The following is a 25658-nucleotide window of genomic DNA, read 5'->3' on the forward strand; positions in this document are numbered from 1 at the left end:
AATTAAAAATTATATATAATTTAAATTTGATTTATATTTATTTAATAATAAAAATTTTATTAATATTTTATTAAAAATATTTATTTTAAAAATATATATATCAAAATTGATTAATTTTTTAAAATTTTATTCACTTAATTTATATAATAAATTTTTTTAATTTAAATTTTTATGTAATTATTTTAAAAAAAATTTACCAATTTCACATAAAAAAAACTTTATCTAAGTTTCTCACCCCCTTGCTTAGCTATATATGTAACAGCCCCGACTTCTTCAGAGTTCACTTACAAATCAGAATTCCAGTTCTTTTCTTTTTCATTCACTTTTTATTAGTAACTTTACTTTTAACGTTAGTAAAAGCAGAGCTTCGGAAACTTTGATCATGGCGAATCCTAAGCTCAGTCGAATTCCAAGCTTGAGGGAGCGCGTGGAGGACACGCTATCTGCTCATCGTAACGAGCTTGTCTCTCTTCTCTCCAGGTTCTCTCATCCACAATTCTCCACTTTATATCTTTGTTTCCTTTTCGGTTTTTAAAGTTTGTGTCTCTGTCTGATTTCTGAGAAAACTGATGAAAGGAAAGGGAATACGTTACTGAAGTTTAGGGTTGTGGAATTTGAAGGTACGTGGCCCAGGGAAAAGGAATATTGCAACCGCATACGTTGATCGATGAGCTGGATAATATTATAGGTGACGAACAAGCTCGGCAGAGGCTTAGCGATGGTCCCTTCAGCGAAGTCCTTAAATCTGCACAGGTTATTTTCCTCTCTCTCCACTTCTATCTTTTTTATCTTTATTTTTAAAGATATTTTTAACATTTATATTGAAAAGGAAAAACCACTGTTTAGATATTTATTTATTTTTCCTCCGCAATTCATGATTCAGTAAAAAAATTCATTTTTTACTAAAAATATTTTTATAATGCTTAATTTTTTTGGGTAAGTTATTTTTATACAATTTAGTTGCAGTTGAATTGTTAATTGCTTTTTATTCTCTTTTCTTAAATTTACAATTGAATTTCTGTGGTGTTTTCTGTTCTTTGCTTACCTCGATTGATGCGTCTTTAATGGAGTACTTCTAAATTGAACTTTATTTGTAAATCTCTTTAATCTTCACGCATAACTTTCACCGTTTTTACTAGGTAAGCGTTTGATCTCAGTCAAATGGAGTCTGCCCGGCCTTGCATTGTATGTTATTGTATTTGATATACTAAAATTGTTAGGTTTCTTTTTTGTTTGACTACAGGAGGCCATAGTTCTTCCTCCATATGTGGCTATAGCAGTTCGTCCAAGGCCTGGTGTTTGGGAATACGTACGAGTCAATGTTCATGACCTTAGCGTGGACCAACTAAGTGTTTCGGAATATCTTCGCTTCAAAGAAGCACTTGCAGATGGGGAGTAAGCATATTTTCTGTTGTTTGTAATTTATGTTTATGGTTTCTTTGAAGTCAAAATATATTGTTATGTCCTAGCTCATAACTCATCAAGCATTTCATTGTTAATTATTGATTTTGTATTTTTACACATTTCATAGGGATAGCAAAAGTTTTGTGCTTGAGCTTGATTTTGAGCCATTCAATGCATCCTTTCCGCGGCCCAACCGTTCGTCATCTATTGGCAACGGTGTTCAATTCCTCAACCGTCACCTTTCTTCCAGTATGTTCCGTAACAAAGATTGTTTGGAGCCATTACTTAATTTCCTGAGAGCTCACAAATATAAAGGACATGTAAGTGTTTGAAGAAGGGGTTTCCTTCAAAACAATTTTCACCCTTACTAATTTCTTTACCTACTTACTCATCTATTATCCTTGTCTGTTAGCCCTGGCATTTACCATAATTGCAACTTCGCTAGTCATGCCTTATGTTCCTTTAGTTTTTAAAAAAAGAAAAATGTGTGCCTTGTGGTTTATGTGGTGAGGTATTAACAGATTTGGAGAGGAATATGTGGGATTATCTATTTTGTAATGAAAAGCTTATAGCAAGATGAATTATTGATGGTTTGTATGTAGGCACTGATGTTGAATGATAGGATACTAAGCATACCCCGACTTCAAGCTGCTCTGGCTAAGGCTGAAGATCATCTTTCTAAGCTTCCACCTGATGCACCATATTCTGAGTTTGAATATGTGTTGAGTTTCTATTTATACATTCTATTTGGATTACACTCAAACACATACATACACATTGGAGTCTAGCAGCATCCTGGTAGAGCACTAAAATTGTTGATATCTCTGTTTTTCCTTGTTGTATGAATGCAGATTGCAAGGAATGGGTTTTGAGAGAGGTTGGGGAGATACTGCAGCACATGTCCTGGAGATGATGCATCTTCTCTTGGACATCCTTCAGGCTCCTGATCCCTCTACGTTAGAGACATTCCTTGGAAGAGTACCAATGGTGTTTAATGTTGTCATTCTGTCTCCACATGGATACTTCGGGCAAGCAAATGTGTTAGGTTTGCCTGACACTGGTGGGCAGGTTTGTAGTCAATCTGAAAGCATGGAAATGCATTCAGATTTTTGTTCATCAAGGAGTTGAAGCTTTGTTCTTCCTTTCAATTGCAGGACTGCTTCTTAAATGGAAATATCATCATTTAAAATTTCCATTTTTCCTACGTAATGTGCAGGTTGTTTATATTTTGGACCAAGTGCGTGCCTTAGAGAATGAAATGCTTCTTAGGATACAGAGGCAAGGACTTGATATTACTCCCAGAATTCTTATTGTAAGTATACTGACATCTGGCCCAGACTGGCGTATTCCTTATTATAATTTTTATATTTTGCTTGTTTAAATTTGACATATTTTTCCTGGTTGTTCAAGGTGACCAGGTTAATACCTGACGCAAAGGGAACCAGTTGCAATCAGCGGCTGGAAAGAGTCAGTGGGACAGAACATACTCATATTCTGCGAGTTCCATTTAGATCCGAAAAAGGAATTCTTCGTAAATGGATATCAAGATTTGATGTATGGCCTTATCTGGAGACTTTTGCTGAGGTAAAATCATTTTGACTTTACAATTGTAAAAAAGCATTTGAATTTTTTTGAAGAGAAAAATGCTAAAGATTTTGCAACAAGCACAACATATTTCAGGATGTATTTCTGCAATCTTATTTCATAACATGCTTTCCTTGTTGTATATGTAATCAGGATGTAGCAAGTGAAATTGCAGCAGAGTTGCAGGGTATTCCAGATTTTATTATAGGAAACTACAGTGATGGAAACCTTGTTGCGTCTTTGTTGGCTTACAAAATGGGTGTTACACAGGTTTGTCTCTCCTCTCTCCCAACTGCCTTGCCCCTCCACTCTTTCGTTTTTACTTTTGCTGAAAGCATTGTTATTAAATCTTCTAACCCTTGAATTTTACATGTCTAAATTTACACTCTTTGCAGTGCACTATTGCACATGCATTGGAGAAAACAAAATACCCAGATTCAGATATATATTGGAAAAAGTTCGACGAGAAATATCACTTCTCTTGTCAGTTTACTGCTGACTTGATAGCCATGAATAATGCAGATTTTATTATCACCAGCACATACCAAGAGATTGCAGGAACGTAAGTTTTCTCCATTTACTGTGGAATACTCTATTTATTTACTGGATTACAGTTGGCACCATTCGTTTTAGTATGGCCATGTCATATTATTGTTTTATCATAATATGTTGTAAGAGTACTGTTTATCTTAATAAACTTTAATTCAGCTTGCTTTCCTATAGTAAGGAGATGGATCCCTGGGCTTAAACATATATAACTGTTTTGGAATTGGAGTCTCTATAGTTGCTTATGTGATATGAACCAAGTGATACCTTTTCATTTTATCAATTCCTTACCATGCATGTTCTTTGCTTCAGGAAGAACACTGTTGGTCAGTATGAGAGCCACACTGCCTTTACTCTTCCAGGGCTCTATCGAGTAGTTCATGGCATTGATGTTTTCGATCCAAAGTTCAATATTGTTTCTCCCGGGGCAGATATGTGCATTTATTTCCCATATTCTGACAAGGAAAAGAGACTTACGGCTCTTCATGGCTCGATAGAAGAGTTGTTGTATGATCCTCGGCAGAATGATGAACACATGTGAGTTTCTTCATTCTTTTTTATGTGCCTATATTGTATGTCTGAAGAGCATAATCTTTGAATTGATAGCATTTTGATCTGCTTCTTCTACCATAATGTTACCATGAATATTATCACCAGTTTCTTTAGATTGTTAGAGGAAAGAACAAGGCCAAATCAATTTTCTTTTACAATAGCATGCTAGAATGACAGGAAATTTTCAATTTTATGTACAATAATTGCTTTCAGTAAAATTGCTGCTCAAATAAGACTGTTATTTGACCAGTTTTCCAACCCAAACTTAGTTTTCTTCTGTGTGTAGGATAGAAGAGAAGAAAAGTAAAGTGAAATTACTAAGTTGCATGGAAACTGAACTAATTGCTTAAGCACTTTTAAATTTTCCTTCCCTTTTTTGTTTTTGCTAGTTATTGAATGCGGTCAAGAATTTGGGTTGCCAAGAATAGGAAGTTTCTTTTTAAGATATCTACTTTCAAGAATCTTAATAGCTGGCATTGAGTGGAAAATTAGGCTTCTACATAGAATGCAATTGTGAGATTTTTCAGGTAATGAGTACAAAGTTGAGGATAATTTGCCTTGTTACAAAACTTTGTAACATAAGTCATGATAAAATATTGTTGGTGTGCTAAGTTTGTAATGCAAATTTCATCTTCAATTTGTAGCGGTACATTGAGCGATCGGACAAAGCCCATAATCTTTTCCATGGCAAGGCTGGATCGAGTTAAAAACATGACTGGATTGGTAGAGTGCTATGGTAAGAATACCAAGCTGAGGGAATTAGCAAACCTGGTTATTGTTGCTGGTTACATTGATGTAAAGAAGTCCAAAGACAGAGAAGAGATAGAAGAAATTGAAAAGATGCATGGCCTAATGAAAGAGTATCAATTGGATGGTCAATTTCGTTGGATAGTAGCCCAAACAAATCGAGCACGCAACGGTGAGCTCTATCGCTACATAGCTGACACAAAAGGTATTTTTGTACAGGTATGTGCCCTTTGGTGATATGCTTCTGTTGTGTTACAACCACTTGATCTTTCTATTAACTTTACCCTTTCTCATTTATTCCAGCCTGCCTTCTATGAAGCCTTTGGACTTACAGTGGTGGAAGCCATGACTTGTGGCCTTCCAACATTTGCCACATGCCATGGTGGCCCTGCAGAGATTATTGAACATGGTATGTCAGGGTTCCATATTGATCCATATCACCCTGATCAGACTGCTGAACTCCTGGCAGATTTCTTTCAACGTTGCAAGGAGGATCCAAGCTACTGGACTAAAATATCTGATGGAGGGCTTAAGAGAATTTACGAAAGGTTTGTTTCTTCTAATTTACATCTATACTTCCATTCTCTCCACCATTAATGTGGAGCTGAAACAAAGATTTTGAAATTGTAGGTATACATGGAAAATTTATTCTGAAAGGCTGATGACACTGGCTGGAGTGTATAGTTTCTGGAAGTATGTCTCAAAACTTGAGAGGCGCGAGACCCGAAGATATCTTGAAATGTTCTATATCCTCAAGTTTCGTGATTTGGTAAAGCACACTTTGATCCATCATTAGAATTATCGGAGTGATGTTGGCATCACCATTTCTAATCTGCTTAAAATGCCTAGAATGTTTTTAAAGACTGTAATGGTGCTCAATTTTGTGTTTGAATTTCAACTAAACGTTTCTGTATAGAATTTAAGCATTTTTGGATTCTTTTCAGGTAAAGTCTGTTCCTTTAGCCATTGATGATTAAAGCTTAATCCCTGGCTGCTCCAGAAACCAAGGTAAACCCAAGCAACATTTACTTCGCACGATAATGATAGTATGCAATATATAAATAAGGTTCTGGTTGATCGCAAGGACGAAGAATATATATGTATTGGGTCTCCTACCTATGGAGCTTTTGTATTGAACTTTTGACTTGTTTGGGAGTAAAATCTTGTATCATAGCTGTTGTCAATAAATGACATAATTTCTACTGTATTTGCTTGGTCTGCCTCTAGAAGTCTTGATGATTTGTATTTCAACTAACAATACCCTTGGAGGTTTCGAGCTACTCATATATATGTAATATATATATATATAATATAAAATAGTAGGACAGATGGAACACATTAAAGAAAAAGGACTAAGATAAATGTCCAGAGCCCATTTTCACAGTAAATTATGTTGAATGCATTTGTCTTTAAGACTTCTCAAGTGGTAGTAGTAGTAGTAGTGAATAAGCAAGATACGGGGTGTTTTATTTGGAACTTGGAAGAGTATTAAGTAGTAGCTGTCACAGAAGTTGGTCAGTACCTTTTGATATCGTTTTATGCATAATTTACTATTGTTATCCACTTACGCCCAAACTAAAAAAATGAATTCCAAGGAAAAGAACCCTGCGAAAACAATCTTTGTTTTAGAAGCACTTTATGGGCGACAGTGAGAATGTGTTTAGGATTTTCGTGCCCACCATCAAACCAGTTGCAACTATATATATATATTTTTGGGGTGGGGGGGGGAGGGGGCTGTGGTTCATCTAGCACGCTAAGCTACTCCTGACAGTAGCTGAGAAAAACTCAGCTTGTTTGACCGCGATTTACGGGAACAATGTCACGTGTTCGAACAAAATCTTTCTTTCCTGATCTGCCTTCTTTCCATTCAACTTCACCGCACCTTTTCAACGGTCAAAAACTCGTTTCCCATTAAAGCTACAACGGGAAAAATCTACCTAGCCTCCGGTTGTTGTTGTCTGTTATTTCTTGGTTGGAATCCCACATTTAATGGTCTCAGCGAACATGTTGGCCCTACTAAAGGCTAAAGCCACACGGAGAGGAGGGAAAATATTGTGCTTTGCATGTTAAACGCATGTAGACATATCACAAATTCCAAAACAAGATGAAAAAAATATAGAGAAAAAAGCAAAGCCCCATAACGGCCTATAATTGGAGCCCAGAGCCCCGTAACGGCTTGAGCTTGCCACCATTACAATTACAATAAAACGCCGTTCTTGGCGCGCCATATCCACTCATACCAAAAGCTAAAAGCTGTTAACACTCAACACTAATAATATATATAAATAACCCCCACCAGACTGCATTCTTGACAAGTGTGCTTCAGCCTTCACTGTTTGGGGCTCGAGCCTTTGGTCTCGACCCTATTTGCCTTGACGCTTCGTGCACTTCCCAGAGGAGGAAATATTAATAGAACTTTTTAACATTTTAAAATAATTAAAAAGAAGACATTTCAAACACCTAAATCTGTTAAAGTTACTGATGAAGCTATAGAAGTAGTAGGGCCCCTAAAGCTGACCGTAAGAATGAGCAAGGTAAGCTAACGCTCCTACAAGGGGTGCGTTGATGTACGTTGCTGGTTCTGACTGCTCATAATCTGACCGTTGATCTGGGAACCTGTCATGCTGGTCTGGCCCACCAATGACTGCACCCACCAGAATGTTAGGGTTGGGCGATTGAGAATTCATGAAAAGAAAGCCTGCGGAGCATTGGATCTTGGCTGGGTGCTTTGCAACGGACGGCAGAGATGAGCCCCTGTGGTGTATCCTTTGTGGGTACCGGGGACCGTATCCCACCATGTAGGACATCTTCAAGGGGTTGTCCCCTAGCAGATAGTCCACCTGATAATAAAATCATTTCTAACTTTAGTTAACTGTATAAAAAAAAAAAAACTCAAAAAGTAAAAATGAATCACAACAAACAGAAAATTCTGTGAATTGTGTGATGTTGATATTGTAAATTGCAATCACCTGTTTCCTGGCAATGGTTCGGAGCCTCTTTGGGGTGACCCTGGTGCCACCGCAGTTAACAACCTGGTGGGCAGAGGTTAAGTACTTGGCATAGGTTAGAAGCAGGAATGAAGTAGAAGTCACGTACTGCATGTTGCTATCACTCATCTTAAACAGGAGCCCACCTGTTTATAGCAAGAGACAACAGAAAAAAAATCAAAACTAGCCGTTTTACAAGTCTGACATTTTACATTTTGTTAGGGAAAGGTGGGAGTGGAACCTGGAGTATATTGAGCTGAAGAGAATGGGGCCCCTGGTATGAGCGAGCAAATGAAATTATCTGCGTGGCCCTTGTAATCATGGAGAGATTGCAGTCTTTGAACAAGAAATGCCTGAAATGCAAAGACGAGAATAATCATTTATTGTATGAACAGAAGCAGCATGTAGAAAGAAGGGGAAAGGAAATGGAACCTTGGAAAGAAGAATTCTTGCCCCAACATGCTTGTTATCCCATCCAAATGTGTTGTCAAACTCTGCAGCTCCAAGAGTCTGCCCATTGACCTGAATGTAATTTAGGTAGGTTGGGTTCTTGGTTGCTCTGTGCAGCCAAGCGGCACCCCACAACAGTTCATCCTAACATTAATAAAATGCCAGAGAAATAAATTAGATTGAAATATCCTCACATTATCGCTTGCAAACAACTCTTGAATAGTAAAAGTTTAGGAACGATAATGCACCTGATAACCAGAATAAGAGCAATAGAATGGGCATACAACTTTTTTCAGTCCATTGCTATAGGGTCCTCTGTACTTATCAGCAAACTCAAACACCTATTGCTCAGAGACAACACACATTTTCATTTAAGAGGAAATTTTTAATAGAGCAGGGATAATTACAAATTTGTTTTGTAAGAATAAAAATTTTACCCTAATAGCCCTCCTAACCAAAAGCTTGGAGTAAGTGGGGTCACTTCTTCTGAAGACCAAAGAGGCAGCTGCAAGAGCAGCAGCAGTTTCCGCTGCTACATCAGAACCAGGAGAGTTTTTGTCTATTTTGAAAACACTTCTTGGAGTGTCCATGTCTTCTGGTCTTTCCCAGCAAGAATGGTCCTTGTTTGCATCACCAACCTACAGAACAACCCAGAGCTAATATTAGCAGCTCTGATTTTTTATTTTTGAATTTTCCTTGCCAGTGAAACAAAAAAAACATGCACATGCTTTGCAAAATAAAGCAGAAATTTTGAAAAGTTCAGGGAAAAGAAGGTAATACCTGAACATAAATGGTGTCTGGATGTCCAGTTGCTTTGAGTAAGTAATCAGTAGCCCAACGGATGGCTTGTTTGGCATTTTGTAACTCTCCTTTCATCAACCCACCAAATTCAATTACACTCCATGAGAGCATGGTGGTGGTGAAGGCCATGGGGAACCCAAACTTCACATTGTCCCCGGCATCATAGTATCCTCCAACCAAATCAACCTGCATTTTCAAATTTCCCGCTTAAATGAGCTCACATGACAACCCAATGTGAAGAAGAAACGGAGGAAACGTGAAAGCAATAGCCTTTGCAAAAGAGAAATGAGAGAATGTTTTTGTATATTTACATGCATGGCTGCACCATCTGAGAGGCCAGAGTGTCTCCTCCAAGTAATCCTTTGGTTAGAAGGAAGCCTCCCTGACCTCTGGCCTTCAAAAAAGATTATTGATTTGGTAAGAGCATCTCTGTAGTTGTGCTTGGTAAAGCGAGGGTGATGGTGGCGAAAAGGGTTGCTGTGATGGAAAGGAAAGCCATTACCCTGAAAGACAGAACCAGCGAAACAAGCTAGCAGGAATATCAAAGCCAAAGGGGAAAGAGAGGGACCCATTCTTTTAGGCTACACCAAAGTAAACCAACTACAACCAACCTGCAACAAGCAGCTGAGGGCCGAATACCTCCCATTGTTATTTATATAGTAAAAGTTGCCTCTCTTACCTCCCTACTTGGTTACAAGTTACCACTACATTTTTTTTCTCTCTTTTTTTTTTTTTTTTTTTTTTTTTGCCCCAACAGGTTAGAACAATAAATAAAGTCCACAATCTCTAACAGGTGCCTGGCATTGGCTCATAAATTTTACTCGTTTCCCCAATGTTTTTCAGCATTACTTTATTGAAATGTAGATAACCTTTTTAATTCAATCTTCACTTGCCCGAGAAATAAGAACACGCAGTAAAGCAGGGGAGTGTTAATAACAGAAATTCCCATGATAGTTGTTTTTGTTACATTAATTAGTATTCAGTTAATATGTTCTAGGAAAAGTGTCCAATAGTGTTAATGTCAGGACTGAGGAAGATCTTTGCCATACTTTCCAACAACAAGCCTAAAAGAAAAAAAAATGTTTCTAAAGAAAACAACGGAAATCATGTTGTATAAAACAATTATTTCTATTCACCTTATTTACTGGATTAAATTTGCAGATAAAAACTAAAGGAAATGTTCTATTGTAGACTTGTAGTTATAATTCAAAAAAAAAAAATGTAGAAACGAGTAGGTGATATTAGTACTCATCTCCAATACACATATGATTATTGTACCGTTCACATTAATTTCCACCAATTTGTAAATGTTCGGTCGTACAATCTTGTTTCTCTTCTCCCAAATTTGTTTAAATTGCTCCAATTTCATGCCTTCAGTAATTCAAAGACTATATGCATTGGGCTTACTCTAAATTCTAAAAAAAAAGTAAAGGATCTAACAAATCATGAGAAAATATGATGAAAGGCCAGACTCTTACAATTATAAAAAATATATAGTACTATCAATCTCTATCATACTATCCAAAAGTGAGTTTCTCCATGTGGCAACGAATTATTATTTTTTCGGAAATTTCTTTTAAAGATTGGATCTTTTTTCTTTTTTGTATTCCACATGCGCTGCAACATTATTTAGGAGGGCATTCCCTTAATTCACTGCCAATCAGAAAAGCGTTGGGGCTAGGCTCTGTAAGATGTTTGCCTTAATTATATGAATTATGTGGAGAGGAGCATAAAGGACCCATGTCATGTTGCCAAGCAAAATGGTCAGCAAGTGTTTGATGCAAAGCAACGAAAAAGAAATTGAAAAAGCAGACAGAGACCTACAATTTATATTATTGAAACACTGATAGTCCATGTTATCCTGCTAAATAATCTTGTAAAACAAAACTACTTTATAGTAAGGGAAATATTTTAGATCAAAATGTGAAATTTTAGATAAATATGATTTACGAATTTCTGTATATAAAATTGAGTATATGTTAGTGAACAAAGAATTATTACTATTCTAAATGTTCGCTTAACATAAATTTTTGGATTAGTTACTATATTGTAGTTTTTCTTTTTATATTTAAATTAAGATTATTTATAATTATAATCGTTAGCAATCATATAATTTATTGATAGAATGATATATAAATAGAGTTCAATTTCTAACTCTCTCAAACATAAAAAAATATATATTATTCATAACTCTTATCATATGTCCCTCCCATCTACATTAGGTATTTAATTGATGGGATTAAGTTCCAGTAAAGCAAAGAGACATAATTAAGTTTGATCAATGGGAATTATTCTCAAAGTTCAATCTAAGTGACTAAAGCTTCTATAAAATAAACAAAATGAATATAAATGGAAGACGGAGAAAAATAAAGAGAATGAAAAACTTTTGGTGAGAAAAAGATATAATGGGCAAAAAATTCGACCCAATATTTGCATGTGCTATTCTGAAATTCCGCCCACATGCAAAAGCATGCAGTCATGTCCCCGTCTTCTATCCGTCTCTCATAAAAGCGAAGAAGACGCTAATAAGTTGCGGTGGAAAGCTGACACAAACATTACTCTGATTACAGAATGTTGAAAATGAAATGTGAAAGAATTAGGGCAATGCAAGTAACTGAGAATGAGACGGATCTCGACTTACATTGCAGTGCATGGGCCTTCAAATCAAACTCAACCAACTAAAATCACTGAGCGTATATATGAGATTATAATCACTAATTCCTCAACCAATGACATTCTAATAAAGTTAAAGAAAAATAAGGCCGGACCAAAGCAACAGCTAGTCAGCCTCCTAATTCCTAAGCTCTTTCTTTAAAAAAGCAAGTCTTCAGTCTTCTTCACTTTACCTGATCAGCAAAGCTTGCATATTGCAATTTGAAACTGATAGCACGCAGCCTCATGATTGTTATTCTCTGAACTCTCTGCTCTACGTGTCTGGGGTGATGGACCGTGGTTTCATTATTTTCTGTTAGTAATTACTAGTGTTTTGCATCCTGCGATTTCCGGTCTTTGCAGTGAATTGGAGTCATTTTTTCAACACTTTGGGCATCCTATGTGGGTTTGGGGACCATACCTTACCACAACTCATCCTCGGTCCTGACCGCTGTCAAGTTAATGAAAAATTAATGGCACTTTTCTATGAAAACTCTTGACCTAAAAGAACTTTGGGACAAGTGGATAAATCAGATGATTTCATGTTCAAATTCTTCTACTCTGAGAAGTTCAGTATATTATACGATCAATATGTATATATATATATGAAGAGTGTCTGTATTTGATGTATTATCAATATATAGCATATAGATATTACACATTATCGATATATCATACAAGGACACTTCATAAAATTATTACATGATTCATTCATAATACATCAAATATAAATCTGTATATATTGTTGACAGAGAGAATTTGGGCTGCAGGTTGAGCCTCATTCACGAAAGTGGGAACGTGAGTTAAGTTATTATATATATGAAGAGACAAGCCCAATGGATCTAGTTGGGTTATGCCCAATAAAAATTGAATACAAGGCGGGAATCTTTCACCTTTAAAACTCACTACGAGAATCTGTAGTAATCACTAAACCCACCCTACCGCTTCTTTGGTAGGTGAATTTAGATATAAAATTTTGCATATAACTATAACCGTAATTTTTGAATGAATTGCAAACAATTTATAAACAGAGCAAAATCTCCTAAACTAAAGCTTTTTTATTAATTCTAGTAGAAGAGCAATTTGGCATGTGATGGTTGATCAAACCAACACAAAAACAAAATAATTAAAAAAAAAAAGGGAGGTAAGTACATTTAGCTTTCAAGTTTCAACTCAAACGGAGAGAGAAGGGAGTATCAGTAGAATTTAAGGCTACCGAGGAGGATGTGATTATCTCGGACTCTGTGGTGGATCAATCCAAGAGCATGTCTTCCTACATTTTCTATTAGAGCTAAACGACCAATCACCTTATGGTCACCACCTGCTTCTTGTTTCTCAAGTTTAATGTAGATGGATCAACTGAGGGTAAATCAGGGCCAGCCGGTTGCGGTGGGGTGCTGAGAAATTAATACTGACAGTAATATTCTGGCTCTATTTTCTGGTCCAGTGGTAGTTTAAGTGTCTATTTGAATTCAATTACATTTTTAATATAATAAGATTGAATTACTATACTATTAATTGAATTCAAATATTAATTTTAATAAAATCTATTAAGTATAAATTTTTTATTAATTTTTTTAATCACAATTATAATAACTATTTTTATCATAATTACTATAATTTATATTATTATTTTCAATCTCACTATAATAAATTTTACTATCATCTAAATAATACCTAAGACTCTAATATTTATGAACCATTGGCGATTCATGAAATGATCGGAGGAATAAAGTGGGGTCACTAATTGAATGAGACTCCAAAATTGCTGTCAATTGATTGAGTAATCTTCCTCATTCTCACGATTAAAAACGTATATAGTAATAGTACAGATTCTTTTTTTTTAACTATTACGTAAAGGTTAAAACTTAATTTTGAAAAAGTAGACCCAGGGACAAAAAAGGCTCTAAAGAAAGTGACATTACCGAACGAATTTGATCACTTTATTTTGTGCGTCAGCTTTCCAGCTCTGTTCTCTGTTTAGTTAGATGCATATAAAATTAAGCAAAGAATGTAAGGAGAAATAGAAAGTCGGTGTGGTTGAATGCAGAATTACAGATAATCAAACCACCGCGACGTACAATATGGGAAATCCTGTTACCGTGAAACTAAGCACCGCCAGCTTGTTTGGGCCTTCAAATTTTCAAATTTCCAAATACACCGACTTTTCTTATATAATTAGAAAATGATTGAATGGTATATATTGATCCTCAAAATAAAAATAAAGAGTTAATGATTTAAGATCTTGACTGGTCCTAATTCCCTCCTAAATATCATTATTAATTTCTCTTTAATCTTTAGATAGTTAAGACTTCCTTTGTCCTATTTGGATAATGTGCTTCCTAAATTATTAGAAGTAATTAAGATGTCTTTACTTTTTTTTAAGAAAAAAAAGTTTAAATATTAAATTTATTAAATATTACTTTTTAATAAATGATAAAATGAATAAATTACGTTGAAATTCCGATTCTAAGATGCCTTTATTTTAAAACAAGTCTAAACATTGATAAAATCTAAATATAGTTTGGGGGAAGCTTCATTGTTTCAGCAGCAGCAGCAGCACATGTTTTTGCACAAACTCCGAGGATTTTCAACAAGTATTTGCATGCAAGTTGCGATCCGATTTTCTTTCTTTGATTTACGCAAAAGCAACTTGTAAAATTCTTGAAGTCTTCGAACGCCTTGCTTGGTTATGCGGTTCCCAACTTGCCATCAACTTTCCCATAACACTCCATTTTTCCAATGGGCAAAATTTGTTGTCTCTGCAGTCTGCAACGCTTATTCTTGTCAAATCTAGTGAATACTTTATCTATATTAACTTCACAAATGCCAGTGATTGGTAATTAGGCTAGGTTAATGATTACTAAAATTATTAAATAAAGTCTCATAGGATAATGATGAGTAAGTGGCAAACATGTTGCAGCTCATTATAATATTATAATTAGATACTTAACTATGTTTAATCAAAGTGAGGCCATAAGTCCATGGATGCTTTGTTCTTACTTGTCTGACTTGGCCAATGATATATATAATATGCTAAGAAGAATCGGCTTCAGTTTAGTTTTTGATCTAGTCAATCCATCAACCAATCAGCCAATGGGCCAATCACCACATTACTTTTCCTGACTTTGATTAATATTCAATCCAAAACATACGTTGGAAAACTGACATCTTTAGAGCGTGTTGGCTAGGGTATTATAGCATTTTTTTTTCCCAACAAGATAGTCGTCCCGGCTGGCAAAACCAATCCCAAATTCCAACGTCAATAACGTAAGCCCACTTGGGCAAAGAACTATGGACATGTGGACAAATAACTTTTGGGTTCAAGTCAAACGGACTTTCAAGGTCGACTTTACAAGCATTATGTACTCGCTTGAGATCACCGACGTTGGCTGAAACTGAAAGGATTTTACCTTAAGACCATTGGGAATAAGAGTCATAGATAATTAAATGATGAAACGTGTGGCCCAGGGTGCCAGGCGTTTGTTTTACGGTTCACCAAAACAAACTCCTTAATGTCATCACTAGCTATCCAATTTAGGCGATAAAATGTGATACGTGATTTCCATCTTGAATTAGTTTTAACATCGTTATATTTGGTTTTGAACACGTATATTTACATTGTAAAAGAGATAATGGTGAAATAGCCGTTCTACATATATAATTTTATGAGTAATTAGGGATGTAAATAAATAAAACTTTTGATAAACCGTTCATGAATATATTTAATTTATATTCATTTATTTAATTTAATAAATGATCTTAAACATTATTTATATTTTTATTTATTAAATAAATCATATACGAACAATTATTTGTTTGTCTATTTACATTTACAAATAAATTCGTTTAAAATTAATTTAAAACTTATTTGTTTATTAGTCGTTTATTGTTCGTTTGTTTGATAACAATAATGAGGTATTTAATTTGAGAGAATCCAAACTTTTTTTTCGAAATTTTATTATTGGGTCTTTAATTTCAATATTTGATTCAAAGTAATCTAATTTCAAAAAAAATTGATAAATTTTTAACAATACCCAAAGTCCTGAAATAAAAAATGCATCTCTCACTATGGTATTTTAGGATTTTAGAGGAAAAAATAGTGTTATTTTCAAATTTGATTTGATTAAAAAATTATGAAATAGCTATTACCATTTTGAAAAGCATGTTTAAAAATGAAGGCAAGTTAGTTGTAGGTTTTTACTGGTAAAAAATTTGATTTATTTATGGTGCTTGGTATGAAAAATGCTTTTAATAATCATTTACAAAAAATTGAATAGAGTTATTAAAGGTATTTCTAGTAAAAAAACACCTTGAATAATCCATTTCAATTTTTCAAAGGCATTTTTAGAGGTTATTGAAAGTGTTTCTGGTTAAAAATACCTTGAATAATCTTTTTCAATTTTTATTGAAGGCATTTTTGGCTAAATACTACTTGAATAACTCAATTTAATTTTTTATAAAAGATTATTCAAAACGTTTTATGACTAAAAATGTCTTGAATAATAATAATAATAAAAAAGATAAGGAGATTATTCAATACCTTAAATAATACATTTCAATTATAAAAACATTGGAATAATTCAATTGGTTAGAGGATAAGACTGTTAACCTTAAAATCATAGGTTCGATCTTTTCCTTTAGTGTTTTCTCTCTCAATTTTTTAAGGGATTATTTAAGATATTATTGACCAGAAATGCATTGAATAACTCAATTCAATTTTTTGTAAAGGATTATTCAAGGTCCAATTCAATTTTTTATAATAGATTATTTAAGGAGTTTTTAGGTTACCTTGAATAACCTAATTTAATTTTTTGTAAGAGATTATTTAAGGCGTAATCTCCTTCCATTTTTTTAAAGAATTATTTAAAGTGTTATTGGTCAGAAACACCTATAATAACTTAATTCAATTTTTTGTAAGGAATCATTCAATATGTTTTCTGGTAAAAAATGCATTGAATAAATTTTTATTGATTATTCAATGAGTTTTTTGCTAAAAAATACTTTGAATAACTCCATTTAAATTTTTTATAAGAGATTATTCAATGTATTTTCTGACTTAAAACACCTTCAATAAGTCTAAAAAAAATGAAAGGGAATTATTTAAGACTTTTTTTGTCAAAAATACATAAAATAATCCATTCATAAAAATTACATGAGATTATTCAATACATTTTTGACCAAAAACATATTGAATAATTCAATTCAATTTTTTATAATAAATTATTTAAGATGTTTTATGACAAAAAATACCTTAAATAATATTCTCATAAAAAGCAAAAGAGATTATTCAATGCATTTTTATTCAAAAAATACATTAAATAACTCTATTCAATTAACTGAATACGATTATTTAAATTATCATCAAACATGTTTATTTATATATATTCATGAACATGTTCATTTAATTTTCACAAATAAACTCATTTAGTTTAAATGAACTGAATACAAATAAATGCAAACATCTTATTATTTAAACGAATCAAATTTAAACATAATTAATAAATTTTTTATTAAATACTAATCATATTCGAATAACTCTAAAAATAAATGAATAAATCACAAACATATATTCATTCATTCATATTCTATTAATTTACGGCTCTACGAGTAATGCAATTAAATTTATAAAGTAAATAAGATTAGGCTAAAGCTGATCAATATTTTATACGACCATCCATGCGCGGATAAACCGATGAAAAATTCCAAGGGGAATTAGGCAAGTAGCTAGCACATGTCCCGCCCCTGCAGGAATAAACTACTATATATCTTTCGGTAGTTGGTAAATATGTTTGTAATTTTGCGAAACAGCTAGCCTGGCATCAAGCTGGAGAAGAAGACGCGTTTTCAATGAAATCTTGACAGTTGACTTCAATTTATAAAAAAATTTATGATCTACTCTCTAAAATACCCTAACACAAAAGCCATAAATTGCTAAAATATTGCATGATACATAGAAATAGAATCATCCTAGTAAGTGATGGCAACGGGTCGGGTCGGGACGGGTTTTTGCTTGTCTCAAATCCGATCCGATTTTAAATATACAATATCTTAACTCGTATCCCACCCGATAATTTTTTCATTTTTAATACCCGAACCTGATACGATCCGACATTGTATAAAATCAAATCTGACCCGACCCGACCTGAATTTAATAAAATATTATTTTAAATATAAATATAAAATTAAATATATATAAATATATATATAATTAAATATAAAATTAAATATAAAATAAAAAAAATAATTTTTTTTATATATATCGGGTCGGGTTTGCTCAAAACCCGACCCCGACCCGAACTCAAATTTTTTTACTCTACCCGACCCGACCCGATACTCGATTTAAAAAAAAAAAAAATCGACCCTAAGGAGTCAGGTCGGGTCAAAACTCGACAGGTTCGGATGATTTTGCCCCCCCTCCTACATCCTACTTTCTCCACCTTCAAGTACATCTAATCCACGAACGCAAATTCTCCATAATCAGCTCAGCTCTCCTTTGTTAAAGAAATCGAAAGCTATGGCTTCCAAGCTTTGCTCTCTTCTAACAATATCTCTGTTCGTTCTGCTTCCTTTCTTCATATCTCCTTCTCTTGCAGATGCTCCACCATCTGATCCTGTCTCACCAGGAACAATTTGCAAGTCCACCCCTGACCCTTCTTATTGCAGATCTGTGCTTCCTAATCAAACCACCAATGTCTACAGCTATGGTCGATTCTCCGTTCGTAAATCTCTGTCACAGTCCCAAAAATTCCTCAAATTAGTTGAGAAATATCTAAAACAATACCGATCCTCATTATCAACAACCGCAATTCGTGCTTTAGAGGATTGCCGCTTTCTAGCTGGCTTGAACATGGATTTCCTGTTGAGCACCTTTAAAACTGTCAATGCCACTAGTAAAACTCTGTCCCTTGTCGAAGCTGATGACATACAAAGCTTTCTTAGTGCTATTTTAACTAACCAGCAGACCTGTTTGGACAGCATACAATCCACTGCTTCAGCTTGGAGCATAAGGAACGGCCTCTCGGTTCCTCTGTCAGATGACTCAAAACTCTACAGTGTTTCTCTGGCTCTTTTTACAAAAGGCTGGGTTCCTAAGAATAAGAGAAAGGCCGCATGGCAGCCTAGGAGCAAGCAGCTAGGTTTCAAACATGGACGTTTGCTTCTGAAAATGTCTAGCCGAACTCGCTCAATTTATGAGACCGTAAGCAGAAGAAAGCTTCTTCAGACGAGTGATCCTGATGAGGTCTTGGTGAGTGACATTGTGACGGTGAGTCAGGACGGAAGCGGAAATTTCACTACCATTAACGATGCTATCTCAGCAGCTCCAAACAACACTAATGGTGTAAATGGTTACTTCTTGATTTACATCACTGCTGGTGTTTATCAAGAGTATATTTCCGTTGCTAAGAACAAAAAATACTTGATGATGATCGGTGACGGTATCAATCGGACAATTATCACGGGAAACCGTAGCTTTGTTGATGGTTGGACAACATTTAACTCCGCAACTTTTGGTAAGTTATAGTTCAAAAACCATTTTAAGTAACTTCATGTGAAACTGCACTAATTTTCACTATTTCCTGTCTAAACACAATATGAGCTTAATCTCACAAATTTTGCTTAATATTACAGCTGTAGTGGCTCCAAATTTTGTTGCGGTAAACATAACTTTCCAGAACACAGCTGGAGCAATCAAGCACCAGGCAGTCGCAGTTCGAAATGGGGCTGATTTGTCAGCATTCTATAGCTGCAGCTTCGAAGGATACCAAGATACTTTGTATGCTCATTCCTTAAGGCAGTTCTATAGAGAATGTGATATCTATGGAACTGTTGATTTTATATTTGGAAACGCTGCGGTTGTTTTCCAGAACTGCAACATATTTCCTAGACGGCCAATGAGTGGACAATTCAATGCCATCACTGCACAAGGCCGGACTGATCCTAACCAGAACACGGGCATATCAATTCATGAATGCAATATCATGGCTGCTGATGATCTGGCCTCGAGCAATACCACCTTCAGTACGTATCTAGGGAGACCATGGAAGGAGTATTCGAGGACTGTATATATGCAAAATTTCATAGGAAGTTTGATTGATCCTGCTGGTTGGAGAGCATGGGATGGAGATTTTGCCCTGAGTACATTATACTATGCAGAGTATGGCAATAGTGGACCTGGATCAAACACTTCCAGTAGGGTCACATGGTCTGGTTACCATGCGATTAATGCTACCGATGCTGCTAATTTCACTGTGTCCGGCTTCTTGCTGGGAGAAGACTGGTTACCAGTTACGGGAGTGCCTTACACTGCAAGCTTAATATGAGCAACTAATTTATAAGATGAAATTATGCATTCTTTCAATTTTTTTGGTCATTATATTTATGATGTATAATAAGCGTGAAAATACCTGAGCTATTCAAGTGTACGGCTTGGTATTAATTGGAAATCAAATGTTAATTGATACTAATGCTTTCAATTCTTCATTTGAATAAAAAGATCAAAAGAAAAAAAGAAAAAAGAGAAAATGCGACAAGACTATTCACTTACTGATCATTCATGCTACAACGATCTAATCCACCGTCCCACGTTTGTTGAACAGGCCAAAATCACTCAAAATGATAAAATATTACTTAATTATCTTAATCTGAAAATTACATGTGGTGGTGCTCCACTAAACAGCAAGCTAGGTAGTTGAATGATTAAGTAGTGAAAATTAATTAAAAAACAAAACTCCATGATAAGGTTTCGTTTTTGTCACATGCATTTTTATAATTTAATCTAATATGATTTTTTCGCAACTAATAGTAATTTCTTTATTTAAAGCCAATTGCGTATATATGTAGCATAATTATAAAAAACCTATTTGTGAAGTAACTTAACTATGATCATATATCGCCAGTTTGTTGGTGACCAGATTTTATTGAAAGGACCTTGTTGTCATGTCCCACTGCTTGATTAATCAAATAACATGTAATCTTTGCTTCCTTTAGAAAAAAGTTGTTAGAAAATGGAATGCTGATATGCAATGAAAGATAGTGTAAATTACTACTAAAACATTAATATATAATCCACCGGGCATGAAAAAGGAAATCCCTTGGAGGAATTCGAACTAACATTAAAGTGTCCAGGTCATTCTACACAGTTGCCCCTGCAAACCTCTCCATTATAGCCATTCCAGTCATCTATAATATGTTTTGACTTTTGTCTTTCTTATTAACAAATAGTAGTTTGGTGCCACTTAAAATACTTTGAATTTTGAAAGGAACAAGTGCAATTATATATTATTAATCATTGTACTTGGATAACGCCAATATGCCACATAATAATAATAATAATAATGGTACATTGTCAAATTCTCAAAGAGCCGCAGGCAACGATATCCAATTGTCTTCTGTTCCGAGAACCTTTATTTTTATCGCTTATATCTTTGCAATATGCAACAATTACATAAAACTTTGGCTGCAAGGGAACATCTGAAATGCACCAGAGTTTTAGCACGTTTAATTTCACAACAGAAATTAAAATCGAGTATTCTCAACAAAGTAATTAGGAATAATTAATAGCAGCAAATGAAGATAGGCGAGTATATCTCTTAATTTGTAGCCAAAAGATTGACGATGTCCAAGGCGTTGCTACATAGCTGGCGAAAGACGTTATTCTTATTAAACAGCTCCATTTCTTCGCCCGGACTTTGCTTGATCAGCTGAGTCTCACAAGTGGTTGCATCGGTAATGGCAGCTTCCAACCAGGTTTTCACATCTTCGTAATTTTTTGATACCAGGGCTTCCAGGGAATCATCAAGCTGCTCCATTGCGGATACGTAATTTTCTGAACAATCTTCGAAGTTCTGCTCGACTGTAGGTTCCAAATTTGTACCATCGAGTGTCTTCTTGATGTAGACGGATGTGTCTGAGCCATTTTTAGAAGCGACCTTGACAGCTATCAAGGCAAGGGCAGCTAGGTCGGCGTCTTGGCTGGCATATTCAGCCTCAAGGCTTGAGATGCAGAGATCCTTGTACTTGGCCTTTTGACAGGTTTCCGCAACTAAGCTGTTATTACCAGCGGCGTTTAGTAAGGGCAAAAAAGAGAGGCAAAGGAAGAAAGACAAAAGCAAGGCAGCATTATTTGCGATAGGCTTCATATTTTTCTCCTCTAGTTTCTGGCTTTCCCCGCTTTTTCCAATTGGAACTTTGGAAGGAATCGTAATGCTTAGCTTGTGCTTTAAAAAATGTCAGTTGAAACAAGAATTCCTAAAAACTACCATTGTACAACATTACTCTTATCTTAAAAAGGTGGGAAATTAAACAGAAAGAGAATTGGCTGGCCAAAAAAGAAACAGAAAGAAAGAGCATTGACCGCTAACCCAAAGAAAGATGCGCGGAGCCACTCACTTTGAAGCCGCTGGAGAATGGTGTGGTTTGAATAAATGCGTACCATACGCTGAATTCACTGCCTTGATCATGAAGGTTTTGTGACTACTAACAAATTGCAAATACTGGTACATATTATATGCCCTGTTTGAGAGATGAAAGTCAATTTAGACTTGTAACAAATAAAAGGGCATTTCATTTCCGCAATTCCTTAATCAGTACGCTTATTCTTTTCATGGAACAATGATTATACTTGAAAAGCTTGATATCCTGTTTAATCAAATTAGCCCGAAATTATATAAAGAGAAGAAAGATATTTTTTTCACTAATGATAGCCCATACTTATTGGACTCCTTTTGGGAGACTTTGACTTGTTGTTAGGCTGAACTGGGCCAGAATTTCAAGGCCATAGCCCACCCTCCCAAAAAGGCCAAAAAAAAGGGAAGAAGGAACTCGCGCTTCTCTAATCATATGATCATACTGCTGTTCGGCCAATGTCACAATCTTACATTTTTTTTTTTATCTTTAATAAGACTTACAAACTTATGTTTTACTTTTTAATTACTTAAAAGTTTCATAGTACTTAGTTACTATTGGCGGTAACATCTGAAAAATTCATTGCCTAGATTTGCTTGTTTTCCAGTCAAAGTAATTCCTCCATGTTCAGCCATGATTGAACTGTGCAGGAACATCTAACAAAAGTTTACAGATTCAAAGCAAGAGTTGCTCAAGCTGGGCAACGAATGGTTGACACGTTTGCAAAATCAAAGCGCCAGCTCTCTTTCAAGAACTGTGTCTTTGCTAACAGCAGTTCTTTTTTTTTTATTATTTTCTCTCATGCCAGAGATACCAAACCACGCCATTTTTGAGTAAATGCGTTTTAGATTCTACTACTCCTAGTCCTATTATACGTTCCAAATCCTCTTCAGACTCAGAATCAGATTAGCCGAACCGACATCCTCAACACCCGTTAATCTGTCTTCTGCAGTGGGGACCTCCATAAGAATTCCCATCCTTTCTAGCTCGTGTTTTCATGGGGCAACTCTCCATCTTCAACGTCGACCGTGATGACGAAGACGATAACGAAGGAGAAGAAGAAGAAGAGGCAGTAGCGGAAGAAATCTTCATTTCAATATCTTCTCTAGGAGTCTCTAAACCGGCTGCTTCAGCCACTGGAATGACGGTCTGCTCTAATATTTTAGGTGGGTTGACCAGAATATCAACTTGGACCGGAGCTCTACACAGTGGACAGTTAGAGTGACTATAAAACCACATGTCGATACAGCCAACATGGAAGTTATGACTACACTTGGGTAAAACGCGGACTTTCTCGTCGTTCTCGAACTCAGACAAGCAAACGGCGCATTTGCATGGAGGGAAATGGCTGGCTTTGGTGGAGTAAACAACAGTAGGGATTGTTTTAATAACAGAAGGATCCAAACCTTTGAAAGCAACGGTACTGGTTGGAGTGGCAGAGGAAATGGAGAGCAATTGCTGAGCACGACGGTGGGTGTAACGCCGACGGCGGTTGCGGAAGAGGAGACCAGCGTAATTGTGAAAGCAGATTATGAAAAGTAATGCTATGAAGAGAAAGATGGCTGCGCAGAGCATTACTTTTCCCTGAAGAGCATAATTGATGCGTTTCCTTTGTAAATCCATGTGGTTATCCATGAAAGATTAGAGAAAGAAATTAAGGAAAGGTATGGGAGAAGGAGAAGAAAGGTTGGTTGTGGGGGGTCATGGAGAGAAGAGGGAAAGGGAAAGGGAAAGGGTGAGGAAGGTTCCTATCTGATGATCAGTTTGATGGGTTTGGATTTCTTTATCTTCGATTTCGGTTTAATTTTGGCTTTGATGAGTAAAATGGTAAGTAAACCTGACAGGCTTTTATTATTTTATCAGCAGCTGCAGGGCCTTCGTCAGCCTTGCCTTTGTGTGTTTGTTATTCTATCGTCTTCTTCTACTCTTTCTTTGCATGTAATTATACTGAGAGCGCTTCTTTTTCACACATTTTTTTTTAAATTATCTTAGAGTAAAATTATTTTTTGGGGGAAAAAGTAGATTCTTTTTCTGTTCAAGTTAACAAAAGTAAAAAATTACTACTGCTACTGCTTCTTTCTTACTTAAACCAAATATAACTAGGTAACAATGAGAAAAGGTCAGACATGATCAGATCACAGGCAGTTCTCTCTCTAAGCTCTTGAAATGTTGTCTCGTTATCCAGTTTTACCTTCTTAAATTAAAAGGGCAACATAAATTTTCTGTGGGCTCAAGGGTACATGCTATGGCCTATGCACCTTATATGCCAACGCAATTTAACCAAGTTCGCTAATAAAAACACGAAAAGGGATAGGATAATTGAATCATATCACACTCGTTAAAAAATATATATATATATTTGTGATGCATTGATCCTTATCCAAATAATTTGTTCCCATATTAGCAATTGTTTGGGGCCGATATTCTTTATATAAGTTGAATCCATTGCGTCATTTGCTTTAATTTTTTCTATTATTTTCTTGTTTTCATGTTTTGAATAGCTATGCAGTTCATAAAAATTCTTGAAAAGCTACTGTTCAGCTTAAAAAACGATAAAGTTATAGAAGCATTAATTCGTGGTTAACTTCTTGAGTACTCCGCGCGTCATGTAAAAATGAAACCGCTGGATTAATACTTAAAAGCTAACAATCAACCGTAGATTAAAAAAAAAAAAAGGCTCGAACCAACTAATGGTCAAACATTCCTATTTCCTACCTCCAAAACCATGTGCCTAGTCCAACCGCCAAAGTTTCGATGGGTTTCATTTTTCTGTGGGGTAAAGGAAAGGAGAAGAACATCAACTTGCTTGACTTGATAGCACATGTAATTAATTTTTTAATTTAAAAACTTATTTTATTTGTTACATATTATTTAAAATAAATTTCTCAATCTTTTAATTTTGTTCATAAATTAAGAAATTATAATATATCAAATATTAATTTTTTAAATTTATCTCAAAGACGTCAAGTACGAATTAATGGTGGGCAAGGACGGGGCCAAGGGACAAGGGAGTCTAGAAAAGGAAAAGAACACTCAAGGTTAGAGACTTGTTGTTCGAACTCGGAATAAACGCATTACGACACTGTGAAACGACGAAAATGTACTTCGCACATTATAATTCATGCCATTTCATATTGCTTGCTAGTAAACAAAATAAGTAGTTTCAATAGTTCTGACTTCCCTTGGATGCTCTCAATTGTCATGGCTTTTATAATTTCAGGCTTTGAAACTTTGTATTTGAAAATTTTTAAACTAGTTTGGCAAGTGAAATAGGGAAGTTCCCATCCCTTATTCCAGGGATTACTTCTCTTGTTTTAGCTTATATCGATTCCTATCCCACCTGGTAGTCTAGTCTTTTCCAAAGTATATACCTAATCAAAATGAAGTGAAATCAGTTGTTTGTTTTATTCATCTAGATATTCCTGCTTGTTGCCAACTCGTATTGAAGTTCGTTAGATGTAGACCATATAAAAGGAGAGAATTAAACTGTATTTCCTTCATATCTCACCCTTCGATCACTTCCCAAAA

General features: G+C 35.2%; 4 protein-coding genes and 1 pseudogene across 4 annotated transcripts; 2 read left to right on the forward strand and 3 right to left on the reverse strand.

Moving 5' to 3' along the window:
- The first annotated feature begins 282 nt into the window (after positions 1–282).
- Positions 283–6040, forward strand: LOC111314106 (sucrose synthase 2). Its single transcript, XM_022915139.2, has 15 exons — positions 283–480; positions 621–753; positions 1244–1395; positions 1532–1724; positions 2007–2125; positions 2256–2472; positions 2621–2716; positions 2815–2988; positions 3142–3258; positions 3384–3550; positions 3847–4071; positions 4731–5052; positions 5137–5381; positions 5464–5602; positions 5778–6040. The coding sequence occupies exons 1-15, from the start codon at positions 383–385 to the stop codon at positions 5808–5810; spliced, it is 2430 nt and encodes an 809-aa protein (XP_022770874.2). The 5' UTR covers positions 283–382; the 3' UTR covers positions 5811–6040.
- Positions 6041–6891: 851 nt separating this feature from the next.
- On the reverse strand, positions 6892–9697 carry LOC111314107 (endoglucanase 17-like). The gene is made up of 8 exons (XM_022915141.2): positions 9383–9697; positions 9051–9257; positions 8708–8908; positions 8519–8611; positions 8253–8414; positions 8062–8173; positions 7803–7966; positions 6892–7673 (listed from the first exon to the last, which is right to left on the reverse strand). Exons 1-8 carry the CDS (start codon positions 9641–9643, stop codon positions 7341–7343), a joined length of 1533 nt encoding a protein of 510 aa, XP_022770876.2. The 5' UTR covers positions 9644–9697; the 3' UTR covers positions 6892–7340.
- Positions 9698–18119: 8422 nt separating this feature from the next.
- LOC111314108 (putative pectinesterase/pectinesterase inhibitor 7) lies at positions 18120–20191 on the forward strand. Its single transcript, XM_022915142.2, has 2 exons — positions 18120–19237; positions 19356–20191. The coding sequence occupies exons 1-2, from the start codon at positions 18241–18243 to the stop codon at positions 20045–20047; spliced, it is 1689 nt and encodes a 562-aa protein (XP_022770877.2). The 5' UTR covers positions 18120–18240; the 3' UTR covers positions 20048–20191.
- Positions 20192–21185: 994 nt separating this feature from the next.
- LOC111313395 (pectinesterase inhibitor-like) lies at positions 21186–22241 on the reverse strand. The gene is made up of 2 exons (XM_022914068.2): positions 22116–22241; positions 21186–21773 (listed from the first exon to the last, which is right to left on the reverse strand). Exons 1-2 carry the CDS (start codon positions 22226–22228, stop codon positions 21317–21319), a joined length of 570 nt encoding a protein of 189 aa, XP_022769803.2. The 5' UTR covers positions 22229–22241; the 3' UTR covers positions 21186–21316.
- Positions 22242–22787: 546 nt separating this feature from the next.
- On the reverse strand, positions 22788–23910 carry LOC111313396 (RING-H2 finger protein ATL5 pseudogene; annotated as a pseudogene).
- Positions 23911–25658: the final 1748 nt, after the last annotated feature.

The sequence above is a fragment of the Durio zibethinus genome, chromosome 23, assembly GCF_047325235.1.
Source record: "Durio zibethinus cultivar Kanyao isolate XHJ-2024 chromosome 23, ASM4732523v1, whole genome shotgun sequence".
Taxonomy (NCBI): domain Eukaryota; kingdom Viridiplantae; phylum Streptophyta; class Magnoliopsida; order Malvales; family Malvaceae; genus Durio; species Durio zibethinus.

Excerpts from the sequence above, each read along its gene's own strand:
- LOC111314106 (XM_022915139.2), top strand. The coding sequence starts at position 383 with ATGGCGAATCCTAAGCTCAGTCGAATTCCAAGCTTGAGGGAGCGCGTG. Across the intron at positions 2,473-2,620 it reads TGCCTGACACTGGTGGGCAG|GTTGTTTATATTTTGGACCA; the intron begins GTTTGTAGTCAA and ends CGTAATGTGCAG. Across the intron at positions 2,717-2,814 it reads TTACTCCCAGAATTCTTATT|GTGACCAGGTTAATACCTGA; the intron begins GTAAGTATACTG and ends TGGTTGTTCAAG.
- LOC111314107 (XM_022915141.2), bottom strand. The coding sequence starts at position 9,643 with ATGGGTCCCTCTCTTTCCCCTTTGGCTTTGATATTCCTGCTAGCTTGT. Across the intron at positions 8,415-8,518 it reads GCTCTTATTCTGGTTATCAG|GATGAACTGTTGTGGGGTGC; the intron begins GTGCATTATCGT and ends TATTAATGTTAG. Across the intron at positions 8,174-8,252 it reads CAAGAATTCTTCTTTCCAAG|GCATTTCTTGTTCAAAGACT; the intron begins GTTCCATTTCCT and ends TTTGCATTTCAG.
- LOC111314108 (XM_022915142.2), top strand. The coding sequence starts at position 18,241 with ATGGCTTCCAAGCTTTGCTCTCTTCTAACAATATCTCTGTTCGTTCTG. Across the intron at positions 19,238-19,355 it reads ATTTAACTCCGCAACTTTTG|CTGTAGTGGCTCCAAATTTT; the intron begins GTAAGTTATAGT and ends TTAATATTACAG.
- LOC111313395 (XM_022914068.2), bottom strand. The coding sequence starts at position 22,228 with ATGTACCAGTATTTGCAATTTGTTAGTAGTCACAAAACCTTCATGATC. Across the intron at positions 21,774-22,115 it reads CATTCTCCAGCGGCTTCAAA|CTTAGTTGCGGAAACCTGTC; the intron begins GTGAGTGGCTCC and ends TGGTAATAACAG.